This window comes from Pseudomyrmex gracilis, unplaced genomic scaffold (genome assembly GCF_002006095.1).
Source record: "Pseudomyrmex gracilis isolate BER0280 unplaced genomic scaffold, ASM200609v1 scaffold_138, whole genome shotgun sequence".
Lineage (NCBI taxonomy): Eukaryota > Metazoa > Arthropoda > Insecta > Hymenoptera > Formicidae > Pseudomyrmex > Pseudomyrmex gracilis.
In genome coordinates, this window is record NW_018020722.1 from 149,828 (window position 1) to 168,296 (window position 18,469).

At 37.7% G+C, this 18,469-nt stretch overlaps 1 protein-coding gene across 4 annotated transcripts in view; it reads right to left on the bottom strand.

Moving 5' to 3' along the window:
* Window positions 1-491: 491 nt before the first annotated feature.
* The window catches only part of LOC109856975 (GTP-binding protein Di-Ras2), a 60,857-nt gene continuing 42,879 nt past the window's right edge, over window positions 492-18,469 (bottom strand). For 2 of the 4 annotated variants that reach the window (XM_020432771.1, XM_020432769.1), the window contains 5 exons: window positions 6,454-6,686; window positions 6,077-6,376; window positions 4,509-4,654; window positions 3,929-4,194; window positions 492-2,303 (listed from right to left, as the gene is read on the bottom strand). In XM_020432771.1, the coding sequence (XP_020288360.1) occupies window positions 2,099-2,303; window positions 3,929-4,194; window positions 4,509-4,654; window positions 6,077-6,263 (804 nt within the window). In that variant the 5' untranslated portion in view covers window positions 6,264-6,376; window positions 6,454-6,686 and the 3' untranslated portion in view covers window positions 492-2,098. Of the gene's footprint in view, window positions 2,304-3,928; window positions 4,195-4,508; window positions 4,655-6,076; window positions 6,687-8,531; window positions 8,754-9,692; window positions 9,796-18,469 lie in introns of all 4 variants that reach the window. The other 2 variants (XM_020432770.1, XM_020432772.1) reach the window with 2 other exon arrangements.

The window sequence follows — 18,469 nt, forward strand, 5'->3', positions numbered from 1 at the left end:
TCTGTGCTGAACACTTACATTGCTCGTAAGGTAGTGTTATTGTAGAGTTTGCAAAAAAAAAAAAATAGCAAGAGAATATTTGATAAAAATACACTTAATGTAAAATAAAAAGTTCCAATAAATTTAAAAGTGAAATAATAACTTTATAATTCATTCAAAATTATAATTTAATGAAACATATTATGAGAGCGTTCGCGGAGGAAGTATAACACGCGAGAAGAGATTCGTTGAGATATATAGAACAAGGAGGAGAGTCAATTCTCTATCGATTCGTCCTTAATTATAATCAGCACCCTATCTAAATCTGAATATCTAAAATAATGTGCTTCGATATATATCCCTTACATGGAATTATTGAAATTTCTATAACTTCTTTTTAAATATTTATTAATAAGTCCTATATGTAAATTTTTTGTAATACACACACACACACACACACACTCACTCACTCTCACTCACTTATTCATTCTTTCTCGCTCTCTCTCTTTTTTTTTTCTTCTTTAAAATATTAATATGTCAAAAAAAAACAGTGCATTTAAGTGTTAAAATTCAATTTCAAAACTTTGTGAAGAAAAATGCGTTATAAACTCGAGAATTTTCTTCGAATTAAAATATTTCTCATTATACACAAAATTCGAAATTTTACAGTTAAATGTAGTATTTCTCGACGAGATGAAACTTGTGAAGATTGCGCGAATATGTGCAGTAGCTCGTTATTATTTAATAAGTGTTGAATATGTATATATATATATATATATATATAGAGAGAGAGAGAGAGAAAAAGAGTGAGAGAGAAAAGTACGTATCTGATATACCAAAGTTACTACTGGGAAGTAGCAAGAGAAACTGTTCTGACGATTATGCATCTCGTAATTTGCAAATATTATATTTCTTTTTACGCGACGACTAACGCTCGCGCATCGGAAATTCTTCTTTTGACACCAGCAAAGTAAGTACATTTTTTATGTGAATTCGTTTGTATGTGAGATGAAAAATTGAAAAACGTGTCTCTGATTACCAGAACATTTTAATTGGCAGTAAAGCGTGCGTGTTTAAATGCAGCGCGTGCTGCAAAACATCGTGTTTAATTTAAAGCGAGAATTACTGAATGCAATTTTCCGTCAGAATAATGTTAAAAAATGTTGCGAGAACACTCTCGCGAATTGTTTCTTACACACCTTCGAAACGGGTGTGTCGAAAATTGAGAAAATAATATTCTGATTTGTTTTTTGTCTTGAGTAACAAAAGAGACTATACGTTTTTACATTCGCGCAAATTCAAATGCTGAAAGACACTGCAAAATAATCGCAAAACAAATATATCACAAATCATTAAACACATAAAATATCCTAATAGTGCGCGTAGCTTTGCGAAGTAATTGAACATTTGCACTAAAAAAATGCAGGATCTCATTCGTTCGTTGAAAACAATCACAATCAATCTCACATTCACACTGTGTTATCGTATATGTACAAAATGGTCCGAAGAGAGAAGGTGTACATCAAAAGCTCTCTTTTCTTTTCAAAATTCGCGCGTTCTGTTTTCTCAACAAAATAATAATCTTTTGAACATCACGTTATATGCGACTTTTTTTTTTGTACTGTGGAGAATAAAAAAAGAACAACACACGTCGTAACGTTTTATCTGAAAACAATTTGGTAATAATTTTAACGATATTTACCATTCAACACGCTAAGAGTAAAATTGTTTTTTTTTAAGTACGCGATCTGAGAGAATTTAATTTCGCTTATCGATATACACATCTTTTCTGATATACGAACCTTCGACGACTTCTTTACTTCCTCGACTTTCAAGCTAGATGTTTTTCTAGAGAGAGTTAATCGCGTTTTATCAGCTTTTACTGCGCACTTGCTCACTTTCGAAATCCCGTAGATCAGCACGGAAACAAGCGGCAAACAGATTAGTAATTGATCCGCGTCATCCGTGAAGAAATTATACTCGTCGCGGATATAAATCGGCAACTCGCAAGCAAACAATTCCATTGTCGCGACGGTTTACTCGCGAAAATTGGCCCCGATTCCTGATTGCGACGAGACTTTATGTTTTTGTACGTACTCCTCGTCGGGGGATAGCCGGTTTAGGAGATGTTGCAGTCGTCGGCATGGGCGTCTCTGATCTGTTGCTTCGTTTTTCTCGAAGCGCGTCTGATCAGACTGCGGCTGCGAGGCTTGCTCTTCACCTCCTCGACGACAGTAACGACGGTCGAGCCTTGCGCCGCGACCACTTGCTGAGAATTTGCACCGGAACCCGCGCTGGCGGTTCTGCCGCTTGGACTGCCGGACCTTCATAGAATGAAATAATGAATAAACTAAAATCATAGAGAGACGGTCAAAAGCATATTTCATGCCGCAACAAGAGTTCTCCTTTCTCCCTTATAAACTTCGGCTAGATGTCCAGCTATACCTTTGTTATTGTAATAATTTAGAGATCAGATATAGTTGTTACATAAATTATTGTAATTATTTTCTAATTAACTTAAAATTAATTTAACATTTTTTGTAATTAGATTTCTTTGAAAGATCAAGAAGTCACCTCTAATCAAATTATATCTAATTTCTGAAAAATAAAATTATTATAGATGCAAAATTTTGCAACATCAAAGTTTTATAAGGCAAATAATATTGTTTAAGAGTTTTCGCACAGCTTCTGTTTAATAGAGAAAGTTGATACTAAGTTGGTACTCTAAGTTGCAACTCTCTCTCTTTCTCTCTCTCTCTGTGATGTACATATATATTACATATTCGTAATTAAATTGCAACGAGAATCTAAATTTCGTTACATACGAGTTCTAAATAAAACAATGGCAGAAAGTTCAAGTTGTGGCGCACACGCGCACACATGTAAGTGATCTCTTTTATGAATGGAAGTTGGAAACACAATTCACGTGCTGCGTAACAATGAAGTCACCGACGAGGAACAATGTGCGGAATATAACGATGAGCAAAAAGAATCAATGCGCGGGGCTCAAGTACTATCGAATATCGATAATAATATGCGAGATGTGTGTACGAGAAATCGGATATTTAAGGTCGTGCGCAGCGTAGCGCAATCGTAAACAATCTGAAACAATGTTCTAAACCATAAGCGATATTGCAAACGTATCGCAATTATATTCGTATTTAACTCGACTCGACAATAGTTTATATATATATATATATATATATATATATATATATATATGTACACATTGGAAAGTTACACACTTGTTTTGTTATAGCTGCTAGTTCGATGATATTGATCGATCGTGTAACACGCGCGCAACAAATCGCGCTCGAATAACGAATCTGCGAAACAAGAGAACGGTTAAGGTCGTTACTAGAAATTTTTTAACTAACGCATTTGTCGTTTAAAAAAATTATATCGCGTCACGGTTCGTATCGGCGACGGCGTATATCGGAGATCTTGTGATTTTTCCGAGTTTCTTTCATTTTCAACGCGACATTTTGTTTCATACCCCGATTATTACTCGCGATACGTCACTCGCACGACTGTTCGTAATATTAGTTTTGGCAACTTTTATTTTTAACCGACTACAACTTTGATGTTAAAAAGCGCTTGATAACGTGTAATTTTACTATTAAATAAGCGTCGACTTGCTTTTATGTTCGCGTCGCGCATTTAATCCGAAACGAATCTCTCTTGAAATTCTCAGCTTTCGTTTACGTCGGATGCAATCTTCATCTTAAGCCTGGTTGCAGGCGAACAATCTGTGTTTAAGTAAGCCCGACTTAGCGATTCGCTGTGTCCTTCGAGATTATAGTCTGTATCTGTGATAGTTGTGACGAGGAAACTTTACTTAATCATCGCAATTAATGCCACATGACGTTCACACACAACCGAGTTTTAAACAAATACCCCGCGCGAGAAATTAAAAATACTTACTGTGTAAATTTATTATATTATATACCTGCGCGATCCGTACGCCGAACATCTTCTTCTGAGACCGGATTCCTCACCCTCGCCCGTTGGATTTTTCGGCACAATTTTTGAGAGCGTGACAAAACACCTGAAGATGTCCTTGATGTTGTAATCGTCCTTCGCCGAGCACTCCATCACTTTCGCCCTTAACTTGGGCAGTTCGCAAAACAGCCACTCGCTCACGTCCTCGATAGGCACTTCCCTCCGTACTGGCGCCAGATCGAGCTTGTTTCCGGCGACGACTATCGGTACCTCCTGTCAGAAAATAGTTTTAACGACTAGTTCTTTTTCCCCCGCAATACAGAATTTCAGATCGAAGTGATTTCACGTAACACTTCGATCTTTTCGTCTTTTAAGTATGTCGTTACGATAAATGTTTCAATGAACCGGACAGTTACATGTCCGACATGTGTCATTTAATAAAAATAAAAACAAACTACATAAATGTAAGTATCGCAATTTGTCGCGACTGTTTGCTGACGCGGCCGCGCGACGTCACGTACTTTACGTCTGTATTCGGGCGCGCGCGGGCGTTTCAGAACAAATCCGTGTGCAATAAAACGACGCACCTGAAAGTCTGGTCGTTGTTCTCTCACTTCTTCGAAGCAACGTTTCACACACTCGAAGCTCGGTAACGACGTTGTCGCGTACACAAGCAGAAATGCGTGGGCGGTGGCTATGCTAAGCCGTCTCATCGCGGGAAACTGCAGATCACCTGTGCGAACACAAAGCGAAAATTTTCAAACAAAAAAATTTATCTTCGCTGAAGGATCTTCTTCTCGCAGCAGAACATATCTCGCGCGGTGTTGAAGTCTTTTTTTCGAAGAGAATGCATTATAATTGATCGGAAAAAAAAAAAACAAGATATATATAGCACAGATCTTCATTTACATTTTTTACAATAAATTTGTTGACATTTAATAGTTTTTTTTTTTTTTTACTGAAAATAGTGTAAAATCTCTTTCAATATGCAATTTGCTTTACGTATTAAACGAATAAAGTCTCGTCCTGCGTGGAATGTAGAATACACAAGACGTCGTTCGATTTAGCAACTTTTTCCGATACTCGTTATACTCTCGCTAAAAAGATGTCGAAGAGACAGAACGAGGAGAAGACCTCGCGCAACTTCGTGATTGGATCAAAGATACTTTCCTGTATCATGCATCGAGTTACTCATTTTACACGCGATGAGATCGGAGATCTTTCTTCGTTTTCAATCAAAACAAATTGAATGATCTATTTGACCTAGAAAAACACATACGCGCGTAATCACGTGATTATTTCTATCGCGCTGTAGATTCGATTATAGGAACATTTTCGAAATAAATAGAAAAATAAAAGACTTTTCTCAGTGTGTCTCAGAGAACTTTTGAGCAAACAAGTCGAATTATTGCTCAAGTTTCGTAATTACTCTGAAATTCTTATCGCGAATCACTCATTTGAAGATGTAAAAAAACGTTAGAAAAGATTTAACGATGCAATTGGTTTTCTTCCGCAGAATTATACCGACAAGTAACATTTTATGCGCAAATCTAGAGAAAAAAAGAAAAAAACTTGTAGACAAACTAAACAAACTTCTCATTCACTCGCAAAACTTTGATAACGATATCATTACCGCGAGATATATTCGCTCTCGACAGCAGATATATTGTGCGAAAGTTGTAAAAATGTAACTTACTAACGTCAGAACGCGTATATATATTTCTTCAACGCATAAATTTTTCCTCAACAGCACAGATATGTATCTTACAATAATTTTCTGAGATGTTCTATTTTTTTTTTTTTTATCGAGTCTGTTGTAAACCACATACATGCACATGTAACTGTTTTAATGACTGGACGTGTATCAATAAGAAATAAATTATTGGATATGTAAATATTAATCTCTACAATTCTCTGTTGTATTCTTTGTTTTAAATATTTTTAAAAATATGTCTTTAATTAGTAGTTTCCAAATTAGAGTAGATTCCAACTTACTCAACTATTTTCTAACTTACACATGTGTAAATACTTAGTTACAATTATTTTTTTAATAAATGTTTGACCACAGTGGTACTCGTCCAGTCATAGTGGGACATTTATCTTATCTAAAGAAAGAAAAAAAAAGGGAATATGAGCAAACGGTAGTTCGTCTCACCCGCAGTATCCAAAAGATCGACCTTGAACGTCAACGTGCCGAGAACACACTCCCGCGAGTACAGATCCTCCACGGTGGGCCGGTATCGCTCGCTGAAGCCCTGGCCAAGCAAACGGCGTATGATCGCGCTCTTGCCAACCCCGGCGCCACCGAGCACCACCAGCCTGATCCTCTCGAGATCGGCCATGTTTCTCGTTCGGTTGCGCCGTGGTGACTTCGAGTACGACCGCGGGAATGCCACCCCCCTAGAAAGGCAATTACTCTTCGGGGAGTAGGTCGTTCTTGGATCTCGTTCGCTTTCTGGAAATCCAATATGATTGTCTCAATTTGTCCTGCTGTTCTTCCTTCGTCTACGAAGGATACTAATACGATTTTACCCGCCGGCGTGGCGGCCGTATCCAAGACGAGAACTCCGAGAACGATGATGAGCTCCTCCTCGGGATGTATCGATCGAAGCGTCGATCGCGTTTTCTTTTTTCTGCTCGACGATGTCGCCGCTCGCTTCCTCGGCTCCTTCGCTTATTCGCTCCTATTCCACTCTCGCGCTCTCACGAGATCCGTCTCTACCTCACGGGAAATCGTACGGCCCGCGACGCGAAGTTAAAAAGTCCTGTCGAAGAGGAGATACGCGAAAACCTGCTATTATTATTTATTTACACGTGCCAAACATGAACTTCGATCGAACGAGAGATTGAATTACGCGAATGGGGGGAAACTCGAAGTAATGCCATTTGGGACTGCCAGGCGGACCGGAAATTGAGGCAAACACCGTTAGTATGGACGCCCGAAGCTAATTGGAATATTCCGTTTCGAGTGCTAATTTTTATCAAGGCCACATTCGCTCTCGCGTGGTTTTATGTGTATTGAAATATTCGATATACGCGTCGATCATAAATATCTAAACAGGAAATCTTACAATTAATGATTCTCTTTTTCTCCGAAGTTATCACACACAATCGTACATTTCAGTAACTAGTGCTATTTTCTATTGTTAAAAAAATCTATTATTTATCAATAAAATGTATATTTTATTGATAATTGATATAATTGAATGTGTATTATCTCGATAAAATGGGACACTTTTTCTTAATGTCGAAATTTCAATAGTGACAGATTGAGTCGTTTTAGAGAGGAAGTTGAAAATCTGCATGAATAAAAAGTTACGTTCCTTGCGGAGTCGATCTCCGTAGGAAATGTATCGAAATATTCAATTCATCATGCAAAAATGTGCAAACCGTGGTGATGGCCGTGACACGTTTTTTTTTCTTTTCAAGTGTTAAGGTTTTTCGCGAAAAAATAACGTTGAAGATATAAAAACTCAACGGTTTATGAAACATATTATAATAATGAGACGCTCGTTATGCGTGGCGGCATTAAGTTTTTTAATCTCACAAAATTGACTTTTCTTTGACACTCCATCGATCTATTCATCGACATTTTACTCCCAACCTTGCGCGTTGTTGCATTTTTTTCCATTTTGATATTTTCTGATTTGTTCGTATTTCAATGTAGCAAACTGCGTACCGAATTTACTGATAAAATTATACACATTGAGATATAAGTTTTTTATACGGAAATCTATTTTCGATAAAAAATTCGCGTACGGATTTGCGTTAATGACGTTCGAACCGAATTAATGAAAAATTAATTGAAGTACAACACTTGAGAGAAAATTTAAATATTATATTTTGCAGTTTAACAAATTGACCAACGAGGATGTTTATTATTAGTTAACGATTTATTCTCATAAATCGTTCCTTCAATTTTCATCAAAATCAAGAAACAACGGTAGTGCCTCTTATACGCGAAATTCATGCCATTTGAGAAGTGAGGAGATTTTAGTCACGTGTTGTTTTTCCTGTCCTCCCTTTCACGTGACTTTACTTTAGTCACGTTTTTAAAGACACGTAACTAAACTAAAGTCACGTGTTGTTTTTCCACTCATCCCTTTCACTATTTTTCGAGTTTGATTTTCATGCGTAATTTCTGACATCTCTCATATGTGCATTATATGGTTTGTAATTAATATTTGACGAGAATATATATATATTAATTAATTTTTATTTGAAAAATATTGTTTCATAGTGAAAAACGAACACAGCGGTTAGGATCTCTATTGGCTAATACAAATCCTAGCGATCGTTCGACTTGCACGAATACAAATTTTCTTTCGACGGGGATTTATGCTCGGATAAGGCATAAATGACGTTTCGAAATAAATTGCGTTAATTTCGCGAAGTCAAAACTGCGCGACAATCTTGTCACACACATGCGGGAATGAAGCGCGCGATGCGCTGAAATTTCACAACGGCCGGTTTTTATATTTATTTGTACAGCTTGCGCGCGATGAAAAAGTACGTCGTCGATGACGCGAGGTCTGTAATTCACTCTGCATCTTGCGCTCTCTCGGAAGAATTACAAAGAGAAAAGCAAAAGATGAAAAAAGCGCACGTACCACGCTTCTGCACAATTTATCCCGCAACAGTCGGCTACTCTGTTTTCTTTCGCTCTCTCTTTTTCTCCTTCTGCTATCGGAAATCTATGAGCTCTTCCAAGCCCTGGAGTAGTAGTCACACAGGTGGCTGCCGGCAAAATCTCTCCCTTTTCTTTTTTCGACCGCTCCCGTCTCGGATTAAAACGTCGTTAAACACGCGTCCGTTGTCCAAGACAGCCGGCTCTGTTTTTTATGAAATAAGTCTTTAATCGCGAAGCTTGTTAAGCATCACGACGGCAAATCAGCCGTCAGCCGCTCAACGTCGTTTAATTGCAAGCTGAAGCAATTTATTTTTCACGATTAAAAGCTCGCGAAGAATGCGCGCAGTTAATGAACTTGACGGATAGATGATAAGCAAGCGTGATTTTATATGACGCGAATTACGAGAGGTGATTGATAAGAATAATATACACATTGCTGTTGTCGTTGACAAATTTCATTCTTTAGAGGAACAAATGTCAATGGAATGACTGTCATTCTTCAGATGAAACAAATGGCTCGTTTTCGCACGTGGTGTTCGTGCGACAGCTCGAAGTGAGTTTTGACAATGTAAGCTGTCGAAAGACATTTTGAAAAGTTCGAGAAATCGTTTCGCCAAAGTGGTACAAGTGCTCTCGAAAAGCACTGCTGGTCAGAGTGTATTCGAGGTAAAAAACGAAGTGACTATATTGAAAACTAAATACCCACGTTTCAATCCGATAAATTGTTGTTTATTTTTTTTTTTTTTTACTATATTTATCAATCGCCTCTTTTATATTCATTACAACAGCTCTTCTCTCTCTTTCGTCGTTATAATCGTTAAGTTTTTATATCGGTTCCGCGATTCTCCTTATGCCCCGTTGATTGAATCAAGATCTATCTCTGACGAAAACGAGGATTGAGATAACACACACAAGTGCGTTGCGAAGTAAACTTGGCTTTAAACTTTAGTCATATTTAAAAAAATTCATGGCGTTGACTTGAAAAACTGACAGACATTTTAGAAATTGTTAAATAATAATAACAAAAAAAACTGCAAAATTTTAATATAATTAGAAAGTGAGAAAAACTGTTTTATGATAATTGAGATTGACAGAAAGCTGTGAACATACAAAGCGTACATAGGATATTGACAAATGTTACCATTTTTACATCAACCGACAATGCACTTCGCGCAGTCAGCAACTGTTGCGTCTCTTTCCTATCCATGTTTTAGTATTAATTATTGACGTCCGAATTGTTGATTCTGTAAACAAAGAAGCCGATACTCAAATTTAGTTCAGATTTTTCGAGAATTCAAACTTACGTGTTTATGCGCAATCCCGGATTTTCATGTTGTTGGTATATCGCGGGCCATGAATTTTCCGCGAAAATATCGCACCTCGCATTTTCAAAATAAATTTGATTAAAATCGAATAAACCGAGCGAGACAGATTAATTGCGCAATCCCGTCTATCTTATTAAAACCGCGCCTGAGAGAATTCGTAGCATTCAGGAGCTATTAGGATAATTATTCATGTCATTAGTGTTTCTCGGGATTTTTCTGCATTCCGTGCTATGCATTATTTCGCGGAATTCCGATTGCGCGAATTCATTTTTGCGCGTGCATTCGTTATTTCGGTGTGTGTGCGGGTCTCTCATAAATCTGCCATTACGTTTTTCAACGAATTCTCGTGTTCCACGTTTACGTTGAAACGCGCGCGTGCGCGAAAAATTCATGATATTTGCTAACAAGTTTTTTTTATTCTTTAAAAAAATTAACACGCATTAGTAGTTCAAATTTAAAGCCACGTGAAAATTTGAGTATAGTTTTTCTCATTTGATTGCTGTTTTCATTTGCGATCGAATTTCCGATTTATCAGAAATATTATTATATAGTTTCGGAAGAATTTTACACACGCGAAATATCACGCGTGCATCAACGTAAAATACACGAAGATATGCGAGAGCTAGATCGAAGTGTTCACGTTTTGGTCTCGGAGGAGTGTACGATATATGCAGATCGATCTCGATGGGCCCTTCGAGCCAGTAGCATTAGACGCTATGTTGCATTATTTCTATATTAATGCAGATCCAGTCAATTAAATATCGGTATCAGAATTCCATTATTTGTTTTTACTACATGGCCGTGACGTTGAATATAAGTGCGACGAAGTCGTTCGAGATTCATTTGCTCGTAAAAAAGCGCTTTCGGCGCGTATATACGTATATGCGAATTTAATGTTCCATAAATAATCCTCCTGGATCAAGTTTGAGCTCCGATGTTCAAAATATTGTAAAGGACACACACACATACGCACACGCACGTAGAGAGAAAGAGAGAGAGGGTATAAGCTCGCGGATTTCTATTTGACAGTCGTTTTACGACTTAGAATGTAATTGACATTTAAGTAGTTCGGCAGTACTTTTTGGAGGCGTTATCCTACACCTAAGCGTGTATTATTCGCGTGCGTGCGACATATGTTCACGCTATGAGTCAAACCGTTTGATACCCGTCCTGCGATTGTCCCCATATTTTCTTACTTTTTTTTTTCAATAATAACTTGAACAGTAACCATTTGTGCCCATGAGAACTTTTGATCAAAAAACGTCGTGGAGAACGTTATATTTTATTTTCAGCAAATTTGACCGAGAGCCATTTTTCATAAGATTTGTGTGTGGTTTTTTTGACACGTACATAATATTTTAATACACAACAAAGTTTCAAATTAAAATTCTCTTTATGCGCTCGCTCGAAATTAAACAACAAACAGAAACACGTTTCGTTTAACTTGCGTCCGCGAAAAAAAAACCTGTCATTTTCAGCGGCTCGAAGCTTATGAAAACTATTCAGGCTTTGACATTTTTGTTACTGGAAATTGATTCTAAATTTCACAAAGATTAAAACAATACTGTGTGTACTGTCTGGAGCCATTCTCTGTCTCTTTCTCTCTTTCTCCACGGAATAAACGATGTTTCAGATGTCGTAATAACGAAAACTAATTATCTAAAGACGATACTAATTATCGAGGACAATACTAATTACACAAAGGCTGAAATTTCATGAAAAACCAGAGTATATAGGCCAGGTTTCAATTTCAAGTTAATAAATTTCTCAACGCCAGAGCGCGTAGCTATTTTGCGCTTTCTTTAGATAGACGACAAAGCGCGTTTTGTTCGTTTTTTCTTTCATATCCGCGGTTATTGCGGATATAACGATAAATTTCACTAATAGCCTGGTGCGGTAGGGTCGTCGCAACGACGTGCGTTGAAATTTCACGTTGTTATATTCCTTTCTTGATAGCTGATTCGCCAGCGTTAGCTATCAACGATTTAAAACGCGCTCGAAAAATTGTCGCGCGCGAAATTTTTTGATAAAATTGAAATTGTTAATTTGATGTACGTTCGCGTATTAAATAATAGATCGTTAGATTGGCCGACGTCTATATAAATCGCGTCACGTTTCACGGCACGACTCTAATATCTTTTTTTTTTTCTAACAAATAAAATATCCCTTGCAGAGACTTGCTAAGCCGTAACGTGTCACGTTGTCCGAAAATATGACGTTTCTTTTCTGAAATTGGCGACGGAGCTTTTGCGCGCAACGAAAAAACTAACAACGAGCCTCTCGTAATTTTATTCGTGATTGTTGTTTTCTCTCTTTTTCTATAACTAGCACAACACAAGCGCGCGCTACGCGCACGCTATTATTATTTTCATTTTCATGTGTTGCATCAGTGAACACAATCTGTCACCGCACGATGACAGCTAATATATACATCTTATAAACTATGTAATACACCTACGAGAGATGTCAAAAATAACGCATGAAAATCAAACTCAAAAAATAAAAGAAAGAGAGAAGAATGGAAAAACAACACGTAACTAAAGTCACGTGACAAAGAAAAGAGTAAAAAAGAAAATATTATACATATACATATATTATATATAATATACATATATTATAGATAATATTCTATATCTATATAATATACACATACATACACACACATATACACATATATATGTAATATTCTATATCTATATATAATATACACACATACGCATATATGTATATATATATATATGCGTATATATATATATATACCGTGACCGAAGTCAGTAACACCGCCGCGGTCGCGCGGCCGAGGTCAGTGACTCCACCGCAGTCGCGCGACTGAGGTCATTGACCCCGCCGCGGTCGCGCGACCGAGGTCATTGACCCCGCCGCGGTCGCGTGCCCGAAGTCAGTGACCCCGCCAAAGTCGCGCGGCGGAGGTCAGTGACATTACTGTAGTATGTATATAATACATATAATACAATATAAAGTATAATATTATAAATATATAATAAATTATATGTATAATATGTATTATTTAATGTTATNATACAATATAAAGTATAATATTATAAATATATAATAAATTATATGTATAATATGTATTATTTAATGTTATATATAATATAAATTACAGTCACGTTATTTTCACGTGTTGTTTTTCTACTCTTTCCTGTCACTTGACTTTAGTTACGTTTTTAATGTGAAATGTTTTTGGATGTTGTTCAAATTAGTATACATTTACGTTTCATTTGCACGTGTAATTTTATTTAAATATATATATTAAAAATAAAAAAAATAAAGGAAGAAGAATTTACTAACGGATTGATACTCAGAATAATTTAGCGATGGTATTTCTTCAGATAATTTCAGGAATAAATTTTGCTCGTATCGCGTTTCACGAAGACGTTATTGCTTTCGTTACGTTTTTGTCGATCATTTGTAACAGTCAAGATAATGAAGGTGGATAACGGTGCTCGTATCAAGTTCGCCCTTATCCGATAATTTAAATGTATAATTTGACTTTGTTAGTTTTGCGAAATAAAATTGTAAAGCAACGTGCTTTTTTGTTTGGATGTTATTTAAATTACCGTGTCTTTAGAGTTTCTATTTTCAAACGGGGCGTTAGTTGACGAATCAAAACAAATGAGATCTCTGATTGGTTCGGAATCGCGTCAATGTTTTTATTAATTAAAGTTACGGTTTTTCATTCTGTTTATTTTTTTTGTAAAAAAACCTCGGATCTCTCTGTCCATCAGCTTTTCTCTTATTTTGAAATATAAGTTTCTCGTTTAACGTTATTACGTTATTTCCGCGTAATTAAAATAGTTCAGTTTTGTTAAATTCACATTCATAAACATTTGTTCCACACTGTTTGTCGGGTTTCGTGTATCACTCACTTTGAAGTGATAAAATGATGAAATGAACATTACACGAGAACGGAAGTGATGCTAATTGACGGTGTAAACGAGTTTCGTTACATTTAGAAATTAAATTACAACGACACGTGCAAAATTATAAACTGTGCATTCTGCAGAAAGAGTAATTTGGTTCGATTTCGCAGTGTTATCGCGCGCGCGTTTGTTTCGAACACGTAATGAAATACCGCGCGCTTTAACGGCAATAAAATACTGTGCTCGCGCGCGCTCACACCCTTTACAATAACGATCACGAGAGAATCGTAGTCGAATTACTACGGTTATTGAATAGACTGTGCTCGTTCGAGCGAGAAGAGAACGGAGAATGAAATAAAGTTCAGAGTGATTCTTTCAAAGAAAAAATGTCACATCCGATATTTCGCAAATGTCACTAGAAATCTGTTGTTATTCTCCAGTTGTATTCGCGAAAAAATATCTTGTGTACACGCGATATTTTTCATACGATATAATACGATATATTGTTTCATTTTTGTGAGAATCCATGATTTTCGCTTTGCGAATCTTTCTTCGTTCCCGCGGTTCTGCGCGTAAAACTAAACGAAAAGACAATAAAAAAACTGGTTCTTTTCAACATTATACGATAGCAAATGATCATAAATGCACAATAATTAATTGATTAATAAATTTTGTTCTATTTTGTTTGATTAAGAAACGTAAAGTCTCTCGCGTTCATTAGTTAGCGAATTCGCGTATCCTTGAGCGTGTGCTCAGTTACATATGTAGTTCTCATTTCGTCCGACCTCTCTCTATTACGCATCGGAATGCAAATATCCGCATACTTCTCTTTCCTCGGGGAAAGAGAGAGAGAGAGAGTTGTGGATTTAATTTCGCTAAATCTTTCAAGAGGTTTTTACCGTGAGCTTCTCCCGCACACACACAGAAAAAACACACACATTATCCTCTTGAAAACTTTACGACCTGCGCGCGCGAGGTCGCGGTGTTCTTGAAATGGTAAAATTTCACGAAGATGCGTCCCCCGACGGGAAAAGAGACCGTCGCGGTCTCTGATTATACGGAGGCGGCTAAATGAGACTAAAGAGAGGAAACGGAAAAATACTTAAATCAACGCGTGTTGCAAACGCGGTCGCGCAACTTTTCTAATATTCTCTCTTCGTATTTATTCCGGACAAACGTTCGTGCCTTTCTTAAGTAAAATAGTCCAGTTTATCGGAAACCAAGTGATATTTGCCCCGATTCAAATAGTTACATAAGATTTCCGCTGAGAATATCGGTAGATTTTATTGATTCAATTGGAACACTTTTACCGCGTGTAAATATTCACTGGATCAACCAAGTCAATATCAGTAGTTGCGAAATAATTTGCGATAAAAAAAAAAAAAAATATTTATCTTTATAATTGACGTTGTGTTTTAAGATTACTTCGTAGAGGATCTATTGTCGGGAATCATCTTGACTGAACTTTCTAATCTTTTGAAACTCTCTTTGATTATACCAAATGCGAGCGCTCCATCTATTCATCTGATGAAACTCTCGACATTTGCGACAAAAAACCAATATTAATATAAATGACATTCGGTGACATTGTCATTTAATTGATTCCCAGAGAAACTGTCTATGTCACCGAATCAATCAGTGAAATTTTTACCGTCTTTTTTGTTGTACGCGTCTAAAATCGGATTTATTTGATAATTAACAGAACGAGAATCCTTGCGTGAATCGAGAGGTATCGGTTAACTGCGTTTCTCTCACCGCAAGCGCGGCGCAAATTGTTACGCCAAACCGACAGATGCTAATTGGCGATAGTTAGGCGAACGATAACTAGGCCGCAGTCCTTTCTAGCGTTGACACACGTAAGTCCGTGTTCAAAACGACATGCTCGATATTTCCTCCCACTATCTTTTGCCGCGTGTGTGTATTGCTCGAGGTTGGAAATTATGTTGAGTCGGTCGTGCGTCGCGCCGCGCGCAGGTGGGACGTAGTATAAGCTCATTATCGGCACTGACATATTTTCGCGGTCTGCGGTTTCGCTCTGCGGCCTCTGTGCCACTGGAGCGAGGGTGAGCGCGCGCGCGCGTGTTCCGGAATCACGTATGAATGTGTAGATGCGGTATGCAAGCCAATACACACAGATCACAGCTCGTTCCCGATGTGTGGCGCGCGCAATTACGGCGGTCTTCGGGGTTTACAAATACGTTACAAACGCATTGCCGGCAGGCCCGGCGCTAAATTCCCGGCAGCCCGGAAAACGTGGCGCGCGATTATAAAGCACAAAACAAGCTTTGCAGAGCAAAACGAATTTCTTCGAAGCAGATTTTCCTTTGAGAGAGAGAGAGAGAGAGAGAGAGCGGATTCAAGCTCATCAAGTTTCGTTCGGAGATAGATACAAGGGATGTGTGTATAAACACGCGAAGCGCGCCGCGTGCTTTCGAGCACGCATCGTGTTCATCGAAATCAAACGCGACCTTCAATTTCAACGAACTCGCACAGCGGAGATCAATTGCGGCGGTGCTTCGCATTTCCTCCGTCGCGCTTCATTCAAACAACAAGGTACGCGCGATCAATCACGATCGAATAGAGAAGTAGGACGACGTTCATTAAATTCGAGCAAATACGGGTTAATTCGAAGATATTTTTTTTTTATTCAATTTAAATCGAGCAAAAAAAAAAAAATTAAATAAAAATATTCGGCGTAAAATCTAAAGAAGATTTTTTGACTCACAAAACGTGTACCTATTAGTTGGGCTTAAAATTATTTTCGAGAGTATATTCTTGAAACTATAAAATCTACAGTTTGTAAGTGATTCTAAATCTAAAACTCGCGTGTACGAAACAATGCATCACAGTCCGACGATGTAGTAATTCTAGCACCGTGTAATATGAGATGTTTTATTTTGTAAATTACTTGTAGTTGAAAAATATCCGTAAGTACGCGTGGACTAGACTTTCTGGGGGCTGAGGCCTTGGCAATGTTTGACGGCGCAAAAACCACGTAATTATTTCACGAGATCGAAAGAAGGGATTTTAAGGCGCGACATTTCCAATTCAAATTAGCTTCGGTTGCAGATTTTTGCATAGCGGTGCAAGAAAAGAGAGAGAAGGCAACGCTCGCGGTTACGTCGTTATATCCCCACGTTTAAGAGCGCGGTGCGCTATCGATCGCGCTCCGCACCGATTGTGCAACGCGGGAATTTCATTAAATCGATGCGAGAGAGAGAGAGAGAGAGAGAGAATGGAAGTAGCGGTTATATAAATATGTAGTCGCGGTAAATCGCTGAGATATATATATACAAGTATAAGACTACGCTTTTATCGTACGGCAAATCTCTACGTGGAAGCTCGAATCAACTCGATGCGGGAATATTCTTATCTGTCTACTTTGTGGCGACATTCACAATATTAGCAATATTTCGTTTTCGCATAAAAATGCATTCGATATATTCGATCAAAATGTTGTACGTTTCCACGCGATTTTGGTTCGAACGACAAAACGGTTTTCTCTTCAAAGAGAAATAACAACGTCGCAATTCGCTAATATAGCTTTTCATGTAACAGCTATTTGACGTCCGTGTTACGTTAACATTATTGTTATCCATCGCAAAATACATTTGTCCTTGGAAAAAGTTTTCTGTAATAACACACTTATCTCTCGCTTTCGAGATACGTTTTAATCTCATCATTGCTTATTGCAAAGCGATTTCGCTGCACATCTTCTCTCGTCGTTGATCGACGAAAATTTTTCAGAAACGACGCGCAGTCATTTGGCAACAAATCCGAATTTTTGCATCTGGCATAAATCCGATCGAGATTGTATATTTTATGTATTCGGCGTATTTCGCACATCTCGCGCGACCAACAAGATGGATTTATTCCATCAGCTGAAGCACTACTTTGCGGACTATATTCCCCGCAATCTTCTTGCTGATCTCTTTCGCAAGATTCGACTTGCCTACTCTCTTCTCGGGATTTTCGTTATCTTATTTGTCGGCTTGGGAAAAATATTCTCACTGCACTTTCGCGCGAATTCGAAGTTCTTTCTTTTTTTTTTTTTTTTCTTATCTTTTACAAATCAAAAATCAGATGCGCCGTTTAGTCTGGAAAAAAAATCGAAAAGTGAGCAAATTTTCACACGTAAATATGTATTTTAGATAAACTTTCAAATTTAAACGTAATTGAAGTATGTACCAGACCGCTTTAATCTACCGCGGGCAATGTTCGCGTAGTAGTAGGTAATCGAATCGTGTGGCGATCTCTCTCAAAGTGTTCGATCAGCATGCATGCATTATGCATTTTCGCTAAAGGATATTAGCCGCGATTGAAACACCGCGACACAAACACGTCTCTTTTTTTGTCACTTCGCGTGTTCTCCACGTGTGTCAATATTTCCACCGCGAAACGGTGGAATATCTATGAATATTTAAGCGGAAGCGCGCGAACGCCGCGTGTGTATCTCCCGCGTCACTCTTTCGCGCACTTCATTCACCGTCGCTTCTTCGTTCCTGCATTAAATCGCAAATTATGACTTGCCGCACGTCAACACGTGCTACTCGACATTCGCGTAATATATATAGGGTAACTGTCCCTATTAGTGTGCTGTTAAGCAAGCGTGCTCTCTTTTTTGAATAAATACTCAATTAACTGACTTCAAATGAGCTTGCTCAAAATTTATATCGATTCTTTAAACTCTTCTTTTGACAATAAGATTT